Source organism: Dendrobates tinctorius, unplaced genomic scaffold (genome assembly GCF_039654945.1).
Source record: "Dendrobates tinctorius isolate UK_male_01 unplaced genomic scaffold, ASM3965494v1 ptg000021l, whole genome shotgun sequence".
Lineage (NCBI taxonomy): Eukaryota > Metazoa > Chordata > Amphibia > Anura > Dendrobatidae > Dendrobates > Dendrobates tinctorius.
Genome location: NW_027361689.1, coordinates 44,605,078 through 44,622,898, shown reverse-complemented (window position 1 = coordinate 44,622,898; position 17,821 = coordinate 44,605,078). Strand labels below are relative to the sequence as shown.

At 48.6% G+C, this 17,821-nt stretch overlaps 1 protein-coding gene across 1 annotated transcript in view; it reads right to left on the bottom strand.

The window, feature by feature from the left end:
* The window catches only part of LOC141083867 (hatching enzyme 1.2-like), a 75,995-nt gene that overhangs the window by 25,436 nt on the left and 32,738 nt on the right, over nt 1-17,821 (bottom strand). The window contains exon 4 of the mRNA XM_073568355.1: nt 7,920-8,098. Coding sequence (XP_073424456.1) covers nt 7,920-8,098 — 179 coding nt within the window. The remainder of the gene's footprint in view (nt 1-7,919; nt 8,099-17,821) is intronic.

The window sequence follows — 17,821 nt, the reverse complement described above, 5'->3', positions numbered from 1 at the left end:
AGGCAAAACACACCCCCAATTGTCCCAAATGGATCTAACAATAGATGCTAATGGATAGAAACCACATGGTTAAATATGCAACATGCTAGCCTAAAAGTATATGATATTACATAAGGCATGACCCACTGACCGCAAATCAGGGCGCCCCCAGAAAGACAATGACACACAGACACTCACTTCAAAACAGCCTTAAGAAAAGCCAGGGAGCACTGTAAGTAGCCCTGTAAGGGAGGGAGCAAAGTGACCATCCACTATAAGGATAGGGAGATGATAAGGGCATGCACAAGCAATTTGTAGATTGAGGGTTGAGGAAGGGACAGATTCTGGAAATATTTTTGAGCTGGAGGCAACAGGAGGTGGGGCGAGCTTGGATGTGTGGTTTGAAAGACAGGGCAGAGTCAAGGGTTACTCCGAGGCAGCGGACATTTGGTACGGGGGATAGCGTGATGTCGTCAATTGTTATAGAAAGGTCGGGTAAGGAAGATCTGTGAGATGAGGGAAAGATGATGAGTTCAGATTTGTCCACATTGAGTTTGAGGAAGCGAGAGGTGAAGAAGGAGGATATGGCTGATAGACACTCTGGGATTCTGGAGAGCAGAGAGGTGATGTCTGGGCCAGAGAGGTAGATCTGAGTATCATCGGCATAAAGGTGGTACTGGAATCCGTGGGACTTTATGAGTTGCCCCAGGCCAAGGGTGTAGATAGAGAAGAGTAGGGGTCCTAGAACAGAGCCTTGGGGTCTCGAACAGAGAGAGGGTGGGATGGGGAGGTAGTGTGGGAGTGGGAGACTCTGAATGTGCAGTTGGAAAGGTATGAGGAGATCCAGGATAGGGCGAGGTCTTTGATGCCAAAGGAGGAGAGGATCTGTAGTAGAAGGAAGTGGTCAACTGTGTCGAAAGCAGAGGAGAGCTCTAAAAGCAGGAGTATAGAGTATTGTCCGTTAGCTTTGGCTGTATGTAGGTCGTTGGTAATTTTGGTCAGGGCTGTCTCAGTGGAATGATGGGGGCGGAAGCCAGATTATAGATTGTCAAAGAGCAAGTTAGATGAGAGGTGGGAGGAAAGTTCAGCGTGGACATGCTGCTCCAGGAGTTTAGAAGCGAATGGGAGCAGCGATATTGGACAATAGCTGTACGTGGCTGTTGGATCGAGGGTTGGCTTTTTAAGGATAGGCGTGATTGTGGCATGTGTAAGGTAGCGCTGTCATTCAAGTAGGGGATACTCGCTCAGCAGCCACAAAATCAGATCCACCACAGGTTTTCCATAAACAATCATAGTCCATGCGGTTTATTTAGCATCATAAACCCAGAGCAGCAACATAAAGTTCATCACAACATCATAGCGTCCATGACAGAGTTCAGCTCTGTAATCCCTGTGATCACACAGGTTATACATACACAGGCTCTTCAGCCTCAGTTATCTCACCCATGTCAGGGTCTCCTCATGATTCCTTCACCATGCTGCAGACGTCCATTCCCTCCAGGGAATCATCAGGCACGTTTAGCCATTCAACACAGCATTCCTTGATGTCAGGAAGACAGCCCCCATCTCTCCCAGTTGGGGCCTTCCAAAACGGACCAACCAGGTCCCTGCATTCACCACATGTGACCTACCCTGGACAACTTATATGGTCCATAGCCACGCCCACCGGGTCACATGGCTATGACCTCATCACAGGTCCTTGAACCATTCACACACTTTATAACAACATTCTCTAACACACCCCCTGGGTGCGTTTGTAGGTAACTGGGTCCGCCCAACTCCCCAGCTAACTGGAGACTTCTCCCTGACACATTGAAACAACACCTCAGCAATATCATTGCTGATCAACACACACACATAAGTCTCTATCTCAAGGCCACCCACCTTGAGATACATAATGGTCCTTCAGGATTCTGCCACTCATCCTCTCTCTTGGGACATCCCCACAGCACCCCCTAGCGGACACAGTGGTTACTACACCACATACCTCCCCCCCTCTGTTCAAACTTGTGGGGTTGAACACACAACATTACACCAGGATCTCGAGACCGGGCACTCATTACCCCTTGCCCCACAGGTCGAGAGAACCGTCTCCATCTGTCATACGGCCTCATCTCTACATTAGGCCTCCCCCGCCCCCAGCGATCAGAATACCGGCCCTGATCTTTTGCCCTCCAGTTACAGTCTGTCTGCGTCATCAGACAGTTTAGTCATCACATTCCTTTCTCTCACTGACCGGCTCTCACGATTGGTGCGGTCATAAGTCTTAATCGAGCCTACTGTCTGGCCTGAGTCTGACCCATTCAGCGTCTCACAGGAACTAAGGTCTCTCAGCCTCGTACGGCCCGTCGAACTGCCACTTGCTGACATTCTTCGGCCACCTGCCATGTCACTACTTGGCGGAACTCTTCGGGTCCTTACATCTTGGGTTGAAGGCGGCCGCCACCTGGTATTCCGTACCTCTTTATTGATTCGCCGACGGTCCAGCCTCGACTGCTCAATCTCTTGCATGTTCCCCACTCGATACTCCAAGAGCATCTGAAAGTTTCTCAGGCTTTCCACGGAGCCAACCACCAGGACGGGAATCCTATCCTCTTCACTGGATACCTGGTCTTCATCATCAGGAGGGATCGTCACCCTCACCACACCGGAGATATTTACAGGGTCTTGCATTACCTTCCCAAATCTTCCAATGATTCTCCCAATCAAACTTTTGGGTACCGGAACTACATCTTTCCACAAACCCAGCCGATCCATAGCCTCCCTTGCTAACTCTAGGCGTCGAGCAGCTTTCATATTACTCTGCCTAACCTGCTGTTTGGCGTGAAGACATTGCAGATGCATTTCTTTCAGGACAGCTACTCAGTTTGATGTATCTTCTCTGGCTGATATTATCACCAACTGCCGAGTCTCAGGCGCCCAGTGCACCTTACATGCTTTGACCGCCTCTTTGAAAGCCTCATGCACACTTTCCTCAGCACAAGCTTCTTGCATGTCTTCTGGTACATCAATCACAAACTCAAAGGTCGTGGCCTTGCTCTCTTCCAGGCCAGGAGGCTCTGGCTTTACCACAGACACTTCCCTCACTACAGTTGACCCGACCGGGTGACTGTCTTCTTCAGTTCTCAGCTCCTCAACTTCACGAGATCTCATCTCTTCACGACCCTCTGCCAAGACGGGCACCGGCAGCTTCATCCCACCACCAATCGGACCCAGCCGGTGTACATCACTATCCAAGCTCTTCTCCCGCAGAAGACCACTTACAGTTTCTTTGAGCTCCAAGACTTCTTTCTTGAGCTCCTCAACCTTGTGCTCGGCCATTTGTCTCAGGACGCTTTCTCGTTCGAGATGTCCTTCCACTGTCTCCTATTTTAACTATCTCACGATCTTGTTCTCTCTTGGCCAGCACGTGTCGCACCACTACCTCTTTAATTATATTGTCAAAGGGTACCACTGGGTCAGTCCCGTCCGTCGAGTGAACCCTCCAGTTACCATTCATCAATGTGTCTAGTCCAGTCATCTCATCTCCCAGCCCACCATCCATCATGTCACGAGATGTCAGGTCCATAAGTTGGGCAGATGGACTTCTTCTGGTCAGTTCTACCTCTGACTTGTCCACTTTAAGAGGCGTCACCGTCTCAGGTGTCTGCTGGCCCCAGTCGAAACGTCTCCATCATCCGACCATACATCAAACAAAACAAAGTCCCGGCCCCTCTCCAAGGCATAGACTAAGTCCCGTGGTATCTCGCCCCCTTGGCACTCACCACCTTCGGTCCCCTCAAACATTACTCTGTCTACTGCAAAGTTCACCGTGACCCTGTGTTTACAGCGAACCCTGGCGTTTTTCTCGGTCAGAGATAAAACGAGAGGAGTTTCTGTCAGAGTCACCTGACTCTGAGTCCAGCCTACCAGAGACTCCTTCCCGATGCAGCAACACAGTACACACCTGTGGCCCGTCATTATCTGGAAAATACATGCCACACTCCTCAAGACATACACATACACTGCGGTTCCCCAGACATACCCACTGAGGCAACCAGTGCTGCCATCTCCTCTTTTGACACACCAGCCCCTTTCTGGACCACCCCAATTTGGATCACCACCCCCCTCTGGGACTCCACCCCTTTTTGGGTTACCACCCCGATTTGGATCACCGCCCCCTTTTGGGCTACCACCCCGATTTGGGCCACCTCCCCCTTTCGGGATTTTCCCATGTCCGTTATACCGGTCTTCTCAGACCACAGTTCACACAACACAGTTTATGTCTCTTATGATACCACACAAGTCCTTGTTGGCACCACCACAGCTCCTGCTGTCACCGATCTTCGACACCACTGGCTGCCGTTCACACACAGCTGCTGGTGTCATCTTCGTAACCCCACCGAGTTACCAGAAGCCGCTTGTCCCCTTCGTAACCCCCGCCGAGTTACAGGAAGCCGCTTGTCCCCTTCGTAACCCCGCCGAGTTACAGCAAGCCGCTTGTCACCTTCTTAACTCTCCTGAGGCCACCAAAAGCTGAGTTGAGAAAAGAGAAAAAAAAACAAACCACACAAAACTCACGTGTCCTGTCTGTGTGCTATTCAGGACGTTCTGTCTCCGCCTGAGACCGTCCAACACACAGGGCGCACCGGGTGCTATTCAGGAAGCCGACCCTCCTCCCAGGGTTTCCCAACACACCGGCCTTACCAGGTCCAGGGGCTCAGCGGGTGCTCTGCAAGACATCCGTCTATGCCTGAGACTGCCCAACACCTACGCCTCACCTGGTCCAAGGTCATACCACGTGCTCGAGGGATCCAATTCTTCTCCCAGAACCTCCCAACACTGACCCTCCAGGACCTTGCTCACTGAACCCTCCAGGTACACAGTCTTTCTCACTGACCCAGGTCAGTACAACACGAACACCTTTCCGTTACCTGTGTCGGCCACACAGGTCCTCGGATACCTCTTCTCCACAGAGGCACCCTATAGCAATCACCAGTCTCTTTCTCACTGACCCCGATCAGTACAACACGGCTTTCACGTCCGTCACCTGCTGGCCGCGCAGGTTCTTGGACCCCTCTACCGCAGAGGTATCCTATAAGTCTCTTCCACTGACCGGCTCTCCCGACTCAGCGTTGCCAGCACTGCACCATGTGCCTTTGGAAACCGTTGCTCTTAGCAACCGAAACTTTGCAGTCCTCTTCCGTTGCTCCTAGCAACAAGGCTACAACAATGCCCATAGCTTTCTCCACCAACTGTAAGGTAGCGCTGTCATTTAAGTAGGGGATACTCGCTCAGCAGCCACAAAATCAGATCCGCCACAAAATCAGATCCGCCACAGGTTTTCCATAAACAATCATAGTCCATGCGGTTTATTTAGCATCATAAACCCACAGCAGCAACATAAAGTTCATCACATCAGCATAGTGTCCATGACAGAGTTCAGCTCTGTAATCCCTGTGGTCACACAGGTTATGCATACACAGGCTCTTCAGCCTCAGTTATCTCACCCACATCAGGGTCTCCTCATGATTCCTTCACCATGCTGCAGATGTCCTTTCCCTCCAGGGAATCATCAGGCACGTGCAGCCATTCAACACAGCGTTCCTTGCTGTCAGGAAGACAGCCGCCATCTCTCCCAGATGGGGCCTCCCAAAACGGACCAACCAGGTCCCTGCATTCACCACATGTGACCTACCCTGGCCACCTTATATGGTCCGTAGTCACGCCCACCGGGTCACATGGCTATGACCTCATCACAGGTCCTTGAACCATTCACACACTTTATAACAACGTTCTCAAACACACCCCCTGGGTGGGTTTCTAGGTAACTGGGCCAGCCCGACTCCCCAGCTATCTGGAGACTTCTCCCTGACACATTGAAACAACACCTCAGCAATTTCATTGCTGATCAACACACACACGAGTCTCCATCTCAAGGCCACCCACCTTGAGAAATATAATGGTCCTTCAGGATTCTTCCACTCATCCTCTCTCTGGGGACATCCCCACAGCGCCCCCTAGCTGACACAGTGGTTACTACACCACACGTTTCAAAGCAGAAGGGAAGGTTCCAGAAGTTAGTGATAGGTTAAAGAGGTGGGTTAGGAATGGGATAAGAGAGTTGGTGATGTTGGAGAGGAGGTGGGATGGGATAGGGTCAAGTGAACAAGTGGTGTGATTTGGAGAGAAGATGAGCAAGCTCCCCTTCAGTGATGTTAGATAAGGAGGTTATGGTGTTTGGGCATTGGTCTGGTATACAAAGGGGTTGTGGTGGTTGGGCAATAAAGACTTGCCGTGTTTGGTCTATCTTGTTTTTGAAGTGTGCAGCAAAGTCCTTGGCAGAAATTAGCGAAGTCGGAGGGGGCAGTGGTGGGCGGAGGAGGGAGTTAAAAGTATTGAACAACTGTTTGCAGTTGTGGGATAAGGAAGATACAAGGGATGTAAAGAAGGCCTGTTTAGCAGAGGAGAGAGCTGATTTGAATGCAAGTGTTGCTTGTTTGAGTGCAGTGAAGTCGTCTTGCAAATGCGTTTTATTCCAGCACCGTTCTGCAATTCTGGATGATTGCCGAAGCTTTTTAGTGGTGTTTTTGTGCCAGGGTTGTCTATTGATTCGTCGCACTCCGTTATGCATGACAGGGGCGACTGAGTCGATGGCTGATGCAAGAGTGGTATTGTAGAAACTAGTGGCAGTGTCAGTGTCATGGAGTGAAGCTATGGAGGACTGTGGTAGAATAGAGTCAGAGAGTGTGCAAGTGTCTAGATGTGCGAGGTGTCATGGTCAAGTCCGGAGTTTATTTTCTGCTGCCTTCACTCTGGACTGGTCATGCGGGGGTTAATCTCCTCAGCCTCGTTCTGGAGCTAGCGGGGCTATTTCAGTCTCTCACAGCCTGCTGACCAGTGTTAGTGATAGCTCAAGCTTCCAGTTTAGAGCCTCTGACCCTTGTACCTTTGGTGATCCTCCTGCCTTTGACTGGTATCCACGTGTATGACCCGGACTGATCTCTGACCCCGTCTCTTGGTATTTGTCTTTGCTGCTACGTTCCCTCTCTGGCATTTGACTCCCCGGCTTGTACCCCGACTGCGTATTTCGCCTCACGTTTTTGGACACTGTGCTCATGTTTTGGCTCTCTGACCCTCGGCTTGGTATTTTGACATGTATTGCTGCTCCTTCTGGTACATCTGCTCCTGATAGTTTCTGACTCGGTTCGTCTGACCATTCTCTCTCGTTACCTGTCACACCTGTGCTGTTGCTCAGTGTTGCTGCTCTAGTGTGTAACCTCTCTTCCCTCACCAGCTCCCCCTGGTGGAGGTTATACTACACGAGGTTTCTGCGGGGGGTAAGCAAGCTGCTGGACATGGGTGACAGGTGAGGAGGACAGGGATGAGAAAGTGAGTAGATGGTGGTCAGATAGAGGGAGAGGGGAGGTGGTGAAGTTAGAAAGAGAGCAGAGGCGGGTGAAGACCAGGTCTAATGTGTGTCCGTCTGCGTGGGTGGATGAGGAGGACCACTGAGTAAGTCCAAACGATGAAGTAAGGGACAGGAGCTTGGAGGCTGCCGACTGGTGGGTGTCAATGGGGATGTTGAAGTCGCTCATGATGATGGTGGGGATGTCAGTAGAGAGAAAGTGAAGGAGCCAGGTAGAGAATTTTAAATGTTTTTATTGTGTGCATTTTTTCTGTCTTTTCAATAAAATTTATATATGTTTACTTTCATAGCTTTATTGTCCTGGGTGTGCACCTCATATGCTGGGTTCTCTTTTCTCCTTTTTTGATCATTGTCCTTACCTGTGCATTGTGCAGCACCCCATATATATTTTTATAAATTGATTGCTTTTTTGCCCTTTAGTGGTGCTCCCTACCCCCCCTTTTTTCAGCTTCTCTCAAGAGACAGTGAGTGGCTTTATGTACAAGGTTCCTACAACCAATTTCAACAGAGGACTGTTTTTAAAACTTCTCACCTTGATCCATGTTCTGCCATAAGATTTCAATGTAGTCATCCCGATCCAATCTGGTATGCTCATGGTAGAAGCCAAGATTGTGCATAGCTTCATGTTGTATCACACCGTACATCATACAGCTTGGACTGGCCAGGTTTACCGTCTGCTTGCCTGAAATTTTCCCGATGTAAGACCAGCAGCTACGGATAATAATATATGTATATATATACACATATTTCAGATTATAATCTTGATCAAATTAATATTTATCTTGGAAGATGTTACACATCTTATTGTGCATTAATACTACATTCCAGAAAATGATAGCAAAAACTTAGATTTTATTAAAATTGCTTCAAACAAAAAGTGGAACAGTTCAACCAAATATACAGAAATCTGAATGTTTGGCTTGAGCAACAATTTCTATTGCTTTAATTTAGAAAAATAAATAAAACTGATCTCAGCCCTTAACCAAAAAAGGTCTGAGAATAATAGGTACCGTATTTTTCGGATTATAAGACGCACTTTGCTCCCCCAAATTTGGGGGGAAAATGGGGGCTCGTCTTATAATTTGAATATACCTTACCGGCTGCGGTGGAGCAGGGTCCCAGGGTCGCTGCTGGAGGAGGCAAGAGTGTCGCGTTGCTGCAGGCCACAGGCTAGGATGAGGGGGTGTTTGGAGGTGCGACACTGCGGGTGTTTGGTGGTGCAGGGGCTCCGCCAACATTTTGTGAAAGCCCGGAACCCCACACTTCCATGGTTTACATTGCGGTGGACTCCAGGAAAATGGCTGCTTGGGGCAGTGCATGCACAGATGGAGATCTCGGCACCAAGATCTTGGGAAATGAGATTGTCATGATCTGACAGTTTTAAATTGGACAAAGTGAATTTTTTTTACTTTGTCAAGTGCAATGTGTGACGTGATTGCCCCCGGTGGCCATTGGAATTATCACACGTGGTGTCTTTCATTCTAAGTTGCCCGGTGATGGGGAGTGGTATCGCACCTTAGTGGTAGGTTTAATTGTAATTATAAATCAGGTGTGAGGCTCTATAAATGAGTCTCAGGGTATTCAATCATTGTTGGTGATAGTTGTTCATTTGCAACCAACCTTGGTGGTGGAAGGAGCTGGAGAGATTGCTCAGCTCAATCTGAGTCCTGATGTGGAAGGAGTCACTGAAGGGAGTTCTTTGCAGTGCTTACTGAACTTGGTGGCAGCTATTCAGGAGGAAGGCTGCAGTCGGTTGCTGGACTCTGTGCTGGAGCATTTGCACAGAGAGAGCTAAGTTTTCTATTTCCCCTGTTTGTGACTTTCCTTATGTGTGATCTAGTGCAGTGGTGGGATTAGTTTCCACACCGGCCAATGCCCTAGCGAGGGACTAGGTTCAGGGCGAGTCAGGGCATAAGGTTCGCATGCGGCGACAGGTGCGGAGCCTGTATAGGGAACGTAAGGAGTGCAGGGACGCTTCCTCAGGGGAGCTTAGGAGGTCTCCACGTCCCTATTTCCTATTACAGGGCCCACCACTGTAATTGTTCCTGTGTTTCCCCTTATTATTTAAATTCGCCAGCTGGAGGCGGGGTATCCAGTTTTACGTGTACTTTTTAAATTCGCCAGCTGGAGGCGGTGTATCCGGCTGCACGTCCCGGTATTATTTAAATTCGCCCCGCTGGAGGCGCTGTATCCAGGGTCACGTGTATCATAAATTCGCCCTGCTGGAGGCGCTGTGTCCAGTCACACGTTGACCATTACATTATCACCAGCCATAAAAAAAAATTTTCTGCTGAGCCATGGACCTAATGCAAACCTTTACCCAGGTACTGCAGACCTTTACTGAAGAGATCAGGGGGATGCGCGGTGAGATGGTGCAGAAACTGCAGCTGTTGGTGGGCTTTGGAGGTTTGATACAGGCTCAGCCAGAACCCAAGATATCTCTCCCAGACTGGTTTTCTGGAGGGAGAGATCAATTCTTGGTATTTCAGCAAGCCTGTAAATTATATTTCAGGCTGCGTCCTCGTTCTTCAGGGAGCGAAGAGCAACGGGTGGGGATCATTATGTCCCTTTTGAAGGGGGATCCCCAATCCTGGGCCTTCTCCCTGCTGGACGATTCACCATCTTTAGAGTCCGTGGATGAGTTTTTTGCGGCTTTGGCGCTTGTGTATGGGGATCCTGATGGCGTCTCTCTGGCGGAATCCCGACTCCGTAGGTGTAAACAGGGAGCCCGGGTTGCTGAGGAGTACTGCTCCGAGTTTAGGAGATGGGCCACTAACACTCAGTGGAATGACCCTGCACTTAGGAGTCAATTTGTGCAGGGTCTGTCTCCAAAATTGCAGGACACTCTGGTGCAGTACGCCGCCCCCAGGTCGCTGGAGGCCGCCATGTCCCTCGCCATCCGGGTGGATAGACGCCTTAGGGAAAGACATACACAAAATGTGCCCCCTGTAGTCCTCTCCGGGGGGGAGGACCCCCCGGTACGGTTGGTGGAACCCAGGCAGCCCGGTGTTGTTGGTACAAATAGGGGGTTGCCTGGGGTTCGCCGTGGTGGGGGGGGTATGCTTTTCCTGTGGGAAGCCGGGCCATTTCATGGGAGCCTGCCCAGGGCGTGCCAAGTCTCCGGACGAACCTTTGCAAGTAGGAGGTGTTAGGTTGTGTTCAGGCCTGCCTACGGTTCAGGGAGTGGTGTCGGCATGTTTTTTCTGTGGGCAGACTGGTCATTTCCTTAAGGCGTGCCCATTACGTGCCAAAATATCTGTGTCATCTCAGAAGCCGCAGACCCCTGGTCGTTTGGAGGAAGGCAACCAGGGAGTGTACATTTCCTCCATTTTGCCCTCCCAAGGTATTATGTCAGCAGAAGTGTTTGCTGGCGGGGTACCGGAGGTGGTACCGGTGCTTGTGGACAGTGGAGCAGGAGTTAGTCTGGTGGATGCTCGTTTTGTCCAGACTCATGGCCTGAAGTGTAGGACGCTGGCCCAACCTATAAGCGTCCAGGCCATTAACTCTGTTCCACTGAGCCAGGGGAGCCTTACCCAAGTCGTAGAAAACATCCATCTGCGTATAGGACATCATGAGGAGTCCTTGTCATGCTACGTCTTGGAGGGAATGCCAGTACCTATCGTTTTAGGCTTCCCCTGGCTGAAAAAACACAACCCGGGGATAGATTGGCGAGCAAGGGAAGTAGTCAGCTGGGGGCAGTCGTGTGAGGGCTGCTGCCTTGGTACTACTGTCTCTGCCGTCTCTCTTCAGGGGACCCCTTCCTCTCCAGTGAGAGCAGCGATGGTGCGGTGGGAGAGTAGGGGCACGTTTCAGCCCTCACCGCTAGCTAACCCTGTGAGAGGCAGACCTCGTGGTGGAAAGGGTTGGAGTGTGGTGTACCCTATGGTGTAGTTCGGGGGTGTGAGTGTGGTGACACAGGGGGACGCCTCTGTTATCAGGTCCAGAATGAGTTCACCAATTTTATGACATAACGAATGTGTGCAATAAACGTTCAGGTCCGGACCTGTGTGTGAACGAGCATGTATGGGTGGCCACCAAAAAAAAAAAAAAAAAAAAACATCTTGTGGAAGAGAGTTGTGGAGCCTGATCAGCTCATAACAAAGATGCTCATACATAAACTCGTTCCCCAGGTTGGCGCTGTGGAGATGAGTGATTCCTCCAAAATAAACTTTATTGCCAATACCAGCTGTGTCTTTGTCATAAATTTGAATTCAGGTGATGGTGGGGTGAACTCAGGGTCTGGCCGTCCCCGCTGTAGGGGTTTCCCTAATGAGGGGTGGTCTTGAGGGTCCAGAGGCCCCTCATTAAGGAGGGGGTACTGTCATGATCTGACAGTTTTAAATTGGACAAAGTGAATTTTTTTTACTTTGTCAAGTGCAATGTGTGACGTGATTGCCCCCGGTGGCCATTGGAATTATCACACGTGGTGTCTTTCATTCTAAGTTGCCCGGTGGTGGGGAGTGGTATCGCACCTTAGTGGTAGGTTTAATTGTAATTATAAATCAGGTGTGAGGCTCTATAAATGAGTCTCAGGGTATTCAATCATTGTTGGTGATAGTTTTTCATTTGCAACCAACCTTGGTGGTGGAAGGAGCTGGAGAGATTGCTCAGCTCAATCTGAGTCCTGATGTGGAAGGAGTCACCGAAGGGAGTTCTTTGCAGCGCTTACTGAACTTGGTGGCAGCTATTCAGGAGGAAGGCTGCAGTCGGTTGCTGGACTCTGTGCTGGAGCATTTGCACAGAGAGAGCTAAGTTTTCTATTTCCCCTGTTTGTGACTTTCCTTATGTGTGATCTAGTGCAGTGGTGGGATTAGTTTCCACACCGGCCAATGCCCTAGCGAGGGACTAGGTTCAGGGCGAGTCAGGGCATAAGGTTCGCGTGCGGCGACAGGTGCGGAGCCTGTATAGGGAACGTAAGGAGTGCAGGGACGCTTACTCAGGGGAGCTTCGGAGGTCTCCACGTCCCTATTTCCTATTACAGGGCCCACCACTGTAATTGTTCCTGTGTTTCCCCTTATTATTTAAATTCGCCAGCTGGAGGCGGAGTATCCAGTTTTACGTGTACTTTTTAAATTCGCCAGCTGGAGGCGGTGTATCCGGCTGCACGTCCCGGTATTTAAATTCGCCCCGCTGGAGGCGCTGTATCCAGGGTCACGTGTATCATAAATTCGCCCTGCTGGAGGCGCTGTGTCCAGTCACACGTTGACCATTACAGAGATCTCAGCGCCAAGATCTCCAACTGCGCATGCGCCGCCCCACGGCGGCCATTTTCCCAGAGTCCACTGCAATGTAAACCATGGAAGTACGGGGGCTCTGGGCTTTCACAAAATGTCAACAGAGCCCCCACACCACCGAACACCCGGAGCCTCAAACGTCCAAACACCCCTTTCTCCCAGTCTGAGGTCCGCAGTATCGCCCCACTACTACCTCCGCCAGCAGCGACCCTCGCACACCGCTTCACCGCAGCCAACACGCCCGGTAAGCAATAAGACACATGGATTGTAAGAAACATCATCTTGTTATTAAAAAAAGTTTTTCTTCCTATTTTTCTCCTCAAAATTTGGGGTGCGTCTTACAAACCACAAAATAAGGTAATTCAAGTGATCATATAATTATATGTTGGTCCATCTTATGTTGGTCTAATTATAATTGGTCCATCTGCTGTCCATGTGCACCACAAACCTCTCATGGACTTATTATTATCAGGGTGCCAGGGCATATAACCTATTATCTATGCAGACCATTGATTGAAAAAAAAAATTGTAAAATGTACTAATCTAGTCTCTTTTATCGAAAAGAATAATGCATGCAATAAAAAGGCAGCTTCAGCACCCATACCCAATGCAGATCAGCATACAGAGGTGATCAGTGACCCATTCATGTCTGCAATTTGCGATTGTGACTGACCTATTTTCAAATGAGGCATCCTAATAGTGATTTTTTTTTATCATTAATGTACACTCTCCTCCCCATCTTGACTGAAAAAAAAAACAGAAAATTAAAATTTTTTGCAAATTTATTAAAGTAGAAAAACTGAAATATCACATGGTCATAAGTATTCAGACCCTTTGCTCAGTATTGAATAGAAGCGCCCTTTTGAGCTAGTACAGCCATGAGTCTTCTTGGAAATGAGGCAACAAGTTTTTCACACCTGGATTTGGGGATCCTCTGCCATTCTTCCTTGCAGATTCTCTCCAGTTCCATCAGGTGGGATGGTGAACGCTGGTGGACAGCCATTTTCAGGTCTCTCCAGAGATGCTCATTTGGGTTTAGGTCAGGGCTCTGGCTAGGCCAGTCAAGAATGGTCACAGAGTTGTTCTGAAGCCACACCTTTGTTATTTTAGCTGTGTGCCTAGGGTCATTGTCATGTTGGAAGGAGAACCTTCGGTCAAGTCTGAGGTCCAGAACACTCTGGAAGAGGTTTTTATCCATATCTCTGTACTTGGCCGCATTAATGTTTCTTTCAATTGCAACCAATCATCCTGTCCCTGCAGCTGAAAAAGATCCCCATAGCATGATGCTGTCACCACCATGTTTCACTGTTTGGATTGTATTGGGCAGGCGATGAGCAGTGCCTGGTTTTCTCCACACATACCGATTAGAATTATCACCAAAAAGTTTCACCTCATCAGACAAGAGAATCTTATTTCTCATAGTCTGGGAGTCCTTCATGTGTTTTTTAGCAAACTCTATGGGGGCTTTCAGATGTCTGGCACTGAGGAGAGGCTTCCATCGGGCCACTCTGCTATAAAGGCCCAACTGGTGGAGGGCTGCAGTGATAGTTGACTTTGTGGAACTTTCTCCCATCTCCCTACTGCATCTCGGACTTTTGACTTATTTGCCCACACTGACATCTATTGGTGTTTTTTAGCACTTGCACTGTACCTCTGTGCACACTTGTTGATATTATTATTTTTATTCATACATTTGGTTTCATTCATTATTTACCTTGGAGTTTTTATGTATTAAAAATCTTTTTTACATATTGGTTATATTATACATGAATTTATATGGCAACATTTCTATTTACTGGATTGAGAGCCCTTTTAATATGGTAATTATCAATGTTTGCATTGTCCTTTGCTCTGCTATGATTTACCTGATCTATTAATAAACTATATGTTATTTAATACATATTCGTGTGGACTTGTGGTCGGCTTTTTTTCGGGGTCTCCGGTGTTTCTGTTGCAATTTTCCGACTGTCCGGTACCTTTCATTTAGTCTTTTTGCTTGGTTGGAAGGTACACTTTTATTTTCTTTACTTTTAGCACTATTGGTGAATTTACTGCGGACTATCTGTGCTCTGCCACCAGGCAGTAATCCTTTGTTTTGTCTTATATTATGTGTCCCCTTAAGAATAGTATCCTTGTAGCCAAGTATCCAGAACTTGCAATTATTTCAATGGCAGTTAGTCAGTGCAGGAGAAAGGTAACGCACACATTATACTCTCTTTTAACCAGGTGCTTTATTTCTACGTCTATCTTTCTGTGTACTTTTGTCATCCACATTCACTGCCCCATCCCCCCTCCATCACCACTCATCCACTTCTGCCCCACTCTTTCCCACTCCCATATACAGCTCCCATGATGTTTTCACCTTCCTGAAAAATCTCAGTCCATCTTGTCCAATGGTATTGCTCAATAAACCATGTCACAATTCCAAGAACTACTTGCCCTTTCTCTTTTTACTGCTACTTATTTCAGGGGATATCTCTCCCAACCCCGGTCAACCCTCCACCAACTTCAACCCCTCCCTCACCTCACATCAAAATCTTACTAGCCTAATTAATATTAGTTGTACTCCTTCATCTCCTTCTTTTAATTGTGCACTCTGGAATCCATGGTCTATATGCAATAAGCTTCCTTTCCTGCACAACTACTTTATGACCAACTCTCAATCTGTTGGCCCTCACTGAAATCTGGATTCAGGATTCTGACACTGTTTCCTCTGCTGCTATGTCTCATGGCAATTGTGAGGTAGCGCTGTCATTCACATGACATGATCACTCGCTTGCAGCCACAAAAACCAGATCCAGCACGGGTTCCATAAAACAATCATAGTCCCTTCGGTTTATTCAGCATCATAAACCATCAAAGCAACAGGAAACAGCATATAGTCAGAATAGCGTCCATTACAGAGTTCAGCTCTGTTATCCTGTAGTCATACCAGTTATGCACTGTTCAATGCGCAGGCTTTCTAGCCACCAAGTTCTCACCCTGTCAGGGTTTCCTCATGCTGCTTCACCATGCTGCACACGTTCATTCCCTCCAGGGAACTAACAGGCACACGTCACCAGGGCCGCCATCAGGGCATTACTAGCCTTACTGGTGTAAGGGGCCCCGGGAGCTGGAGGGGCCCCATGCTCAGAATTTTCATAAACCGGCGTTCTGTGTGTGTGGAGGGAGCAGGAGTCACTGTGACAGACAGCTGGGAGAGGCAGCCAGTGCTGAGCAACACGAGGGTGGGACTTTCCAGCAACCAATCCTGACTGAGCGCAGGCTTAGTGAAGTGCAGTTATAGTATTCTCCCATCACACAGTCTGGAGCGAGTCACTGAGCAGCAGTGCAGCCCTCAGTCCCCCCCGGTGAGTGTCTGAGCCTGTGTTGTTTAAGTGTATGGCCAGTGTCTTGCCAGGATCTACTGTAGTCCAGCCCCTGTAGCAGATGGATCCTCAGTGAGTGGGCTGTGTGCTCAGTGACAGCGTCAGTCACACTATCAGCACAGCAGCCACTCACCAAGGAAGGACGCTGCTATGTCCTGAGTCTGACCCCTGCCTGTATCAGCTATAGACCAAGATAACAGCAGAGCTGAGTGACCCCCTCACCTCCTACAGAGAAGCATAAGACCGCTGAGCACAGCCTGCCCCCTGACAGGACAGCAGCCCCCTCTTAGGATTCCCTGCATTTACTCTCCAAACTTATGTAAAAAAACTTCAGTCTTCATAATGGAGCTGTGGTGTCCTGTCAGGGGCAGAGTGGGCACAGCAGCCTTATCCTTCTCTGGAGGGGACAGGGGGCCAGGACACTGCTCATCAGGATTTATAGCATCTCCCAGAGATGTTATGTAACCCTAACCACACACTATAATCACAAACACAGTATATGTTAGGGTATATGCACACATGGCAGATTCTGCTGCGTTGTACCCTTAGGCCATATGCACAGGTTGCGGATTCTGCTGCGGATCCGCAGGGGTTTTGGCTCTGGAACCGCAGCTAAGCTGCGTCGTACAGTACCATTGTTTTCAATGGAAAATGAAAAACGCTGTGCACATGCTGCGGATTTTTCCGCGGGTTCAAATCCGCAGCATGTCAACTCTTTGTGAGGAATCCGCAGTGGTTTCACACCTTCTCCATTGTGAGGTGTGAAACCGCAGGCTAATCCACAGGTAAACCGCAGGACTTTTGACCTGCGGATTTTTCCAAATCCGCACAGAAAAATCCGCAGTACGTTTCACTACGTGTGCACATAGCCCAAAAGTCTATCTAAAACCAAAACTGTTGTGCACATGCTGCGGCTCTAAATCTGCAGCATGTCAATTCTTTGGCTGATCCGCAGCATTTTTACACCTCTTTTATTATAGGAATCCACAAGTGTAAAACCGCTGTGGAAATCTGCACAAAATCTGCAGAAAATCCTCAGGTAAAACGCAGGTCATTTTACTGGCGGATTCAGTGAAATTTGTGTGGAAAAATCCGCAGCAGAATCCGCAACATGTGCACACACCCTAAAAGTATGCAAAAATTCCACAGTATTACAGAAAAGTAACTGAGGCCGGACTCCAGCATCAGAGGCTAATGAGAGAAGATCTGCAGGGGAAATGAAGGCTCTTAGTCCTCGCTCACACAAACGTATAACATGGCTGAGCGCTATGTGATGTTTTATTGCATAACACTCAGCACAGTGTTATACTATGGGGCATCGCAGATCTGTGATTTTTTTCTACAGACCGAATTCGTCTGTGGGAAAATAATCTGCAGCATGCCGTGAGTGGCTTTGGAATTCGGATCACACGGACCCATTGAAATCTATGGATGCGTGTGAACCATCAGGCTGCACTCAGCTGTCAGCTGAGTGCAGTCTGAATCCACGACCTCAGACAATGGAGAAGATGGAGAAATTAAGTTCCCTGTCTTCTCAATGTGCTCCGATTATTTCATGCAAGAGAATCAGATGACACTTGGATGAGAGTTTGAGCTGAGTGTCAGTAGCATAATTAAGCTGATTCTCTCACATGAGAGAATCATCACTCGTGTGACCCCAGCCATACACTTTTTTCAGCTGGACAATTCTTTTATATACCTTAATAATTCCTAATATTACCAAAAACTTTATAATATAAGTATCCTTCCCAAACCCACTGACCTAAGCAGGGCCGCTATCAGGGCATTACTGCCCTTACTGGATGGGGCCTGATGAGCAGAGTGGGCCCGGA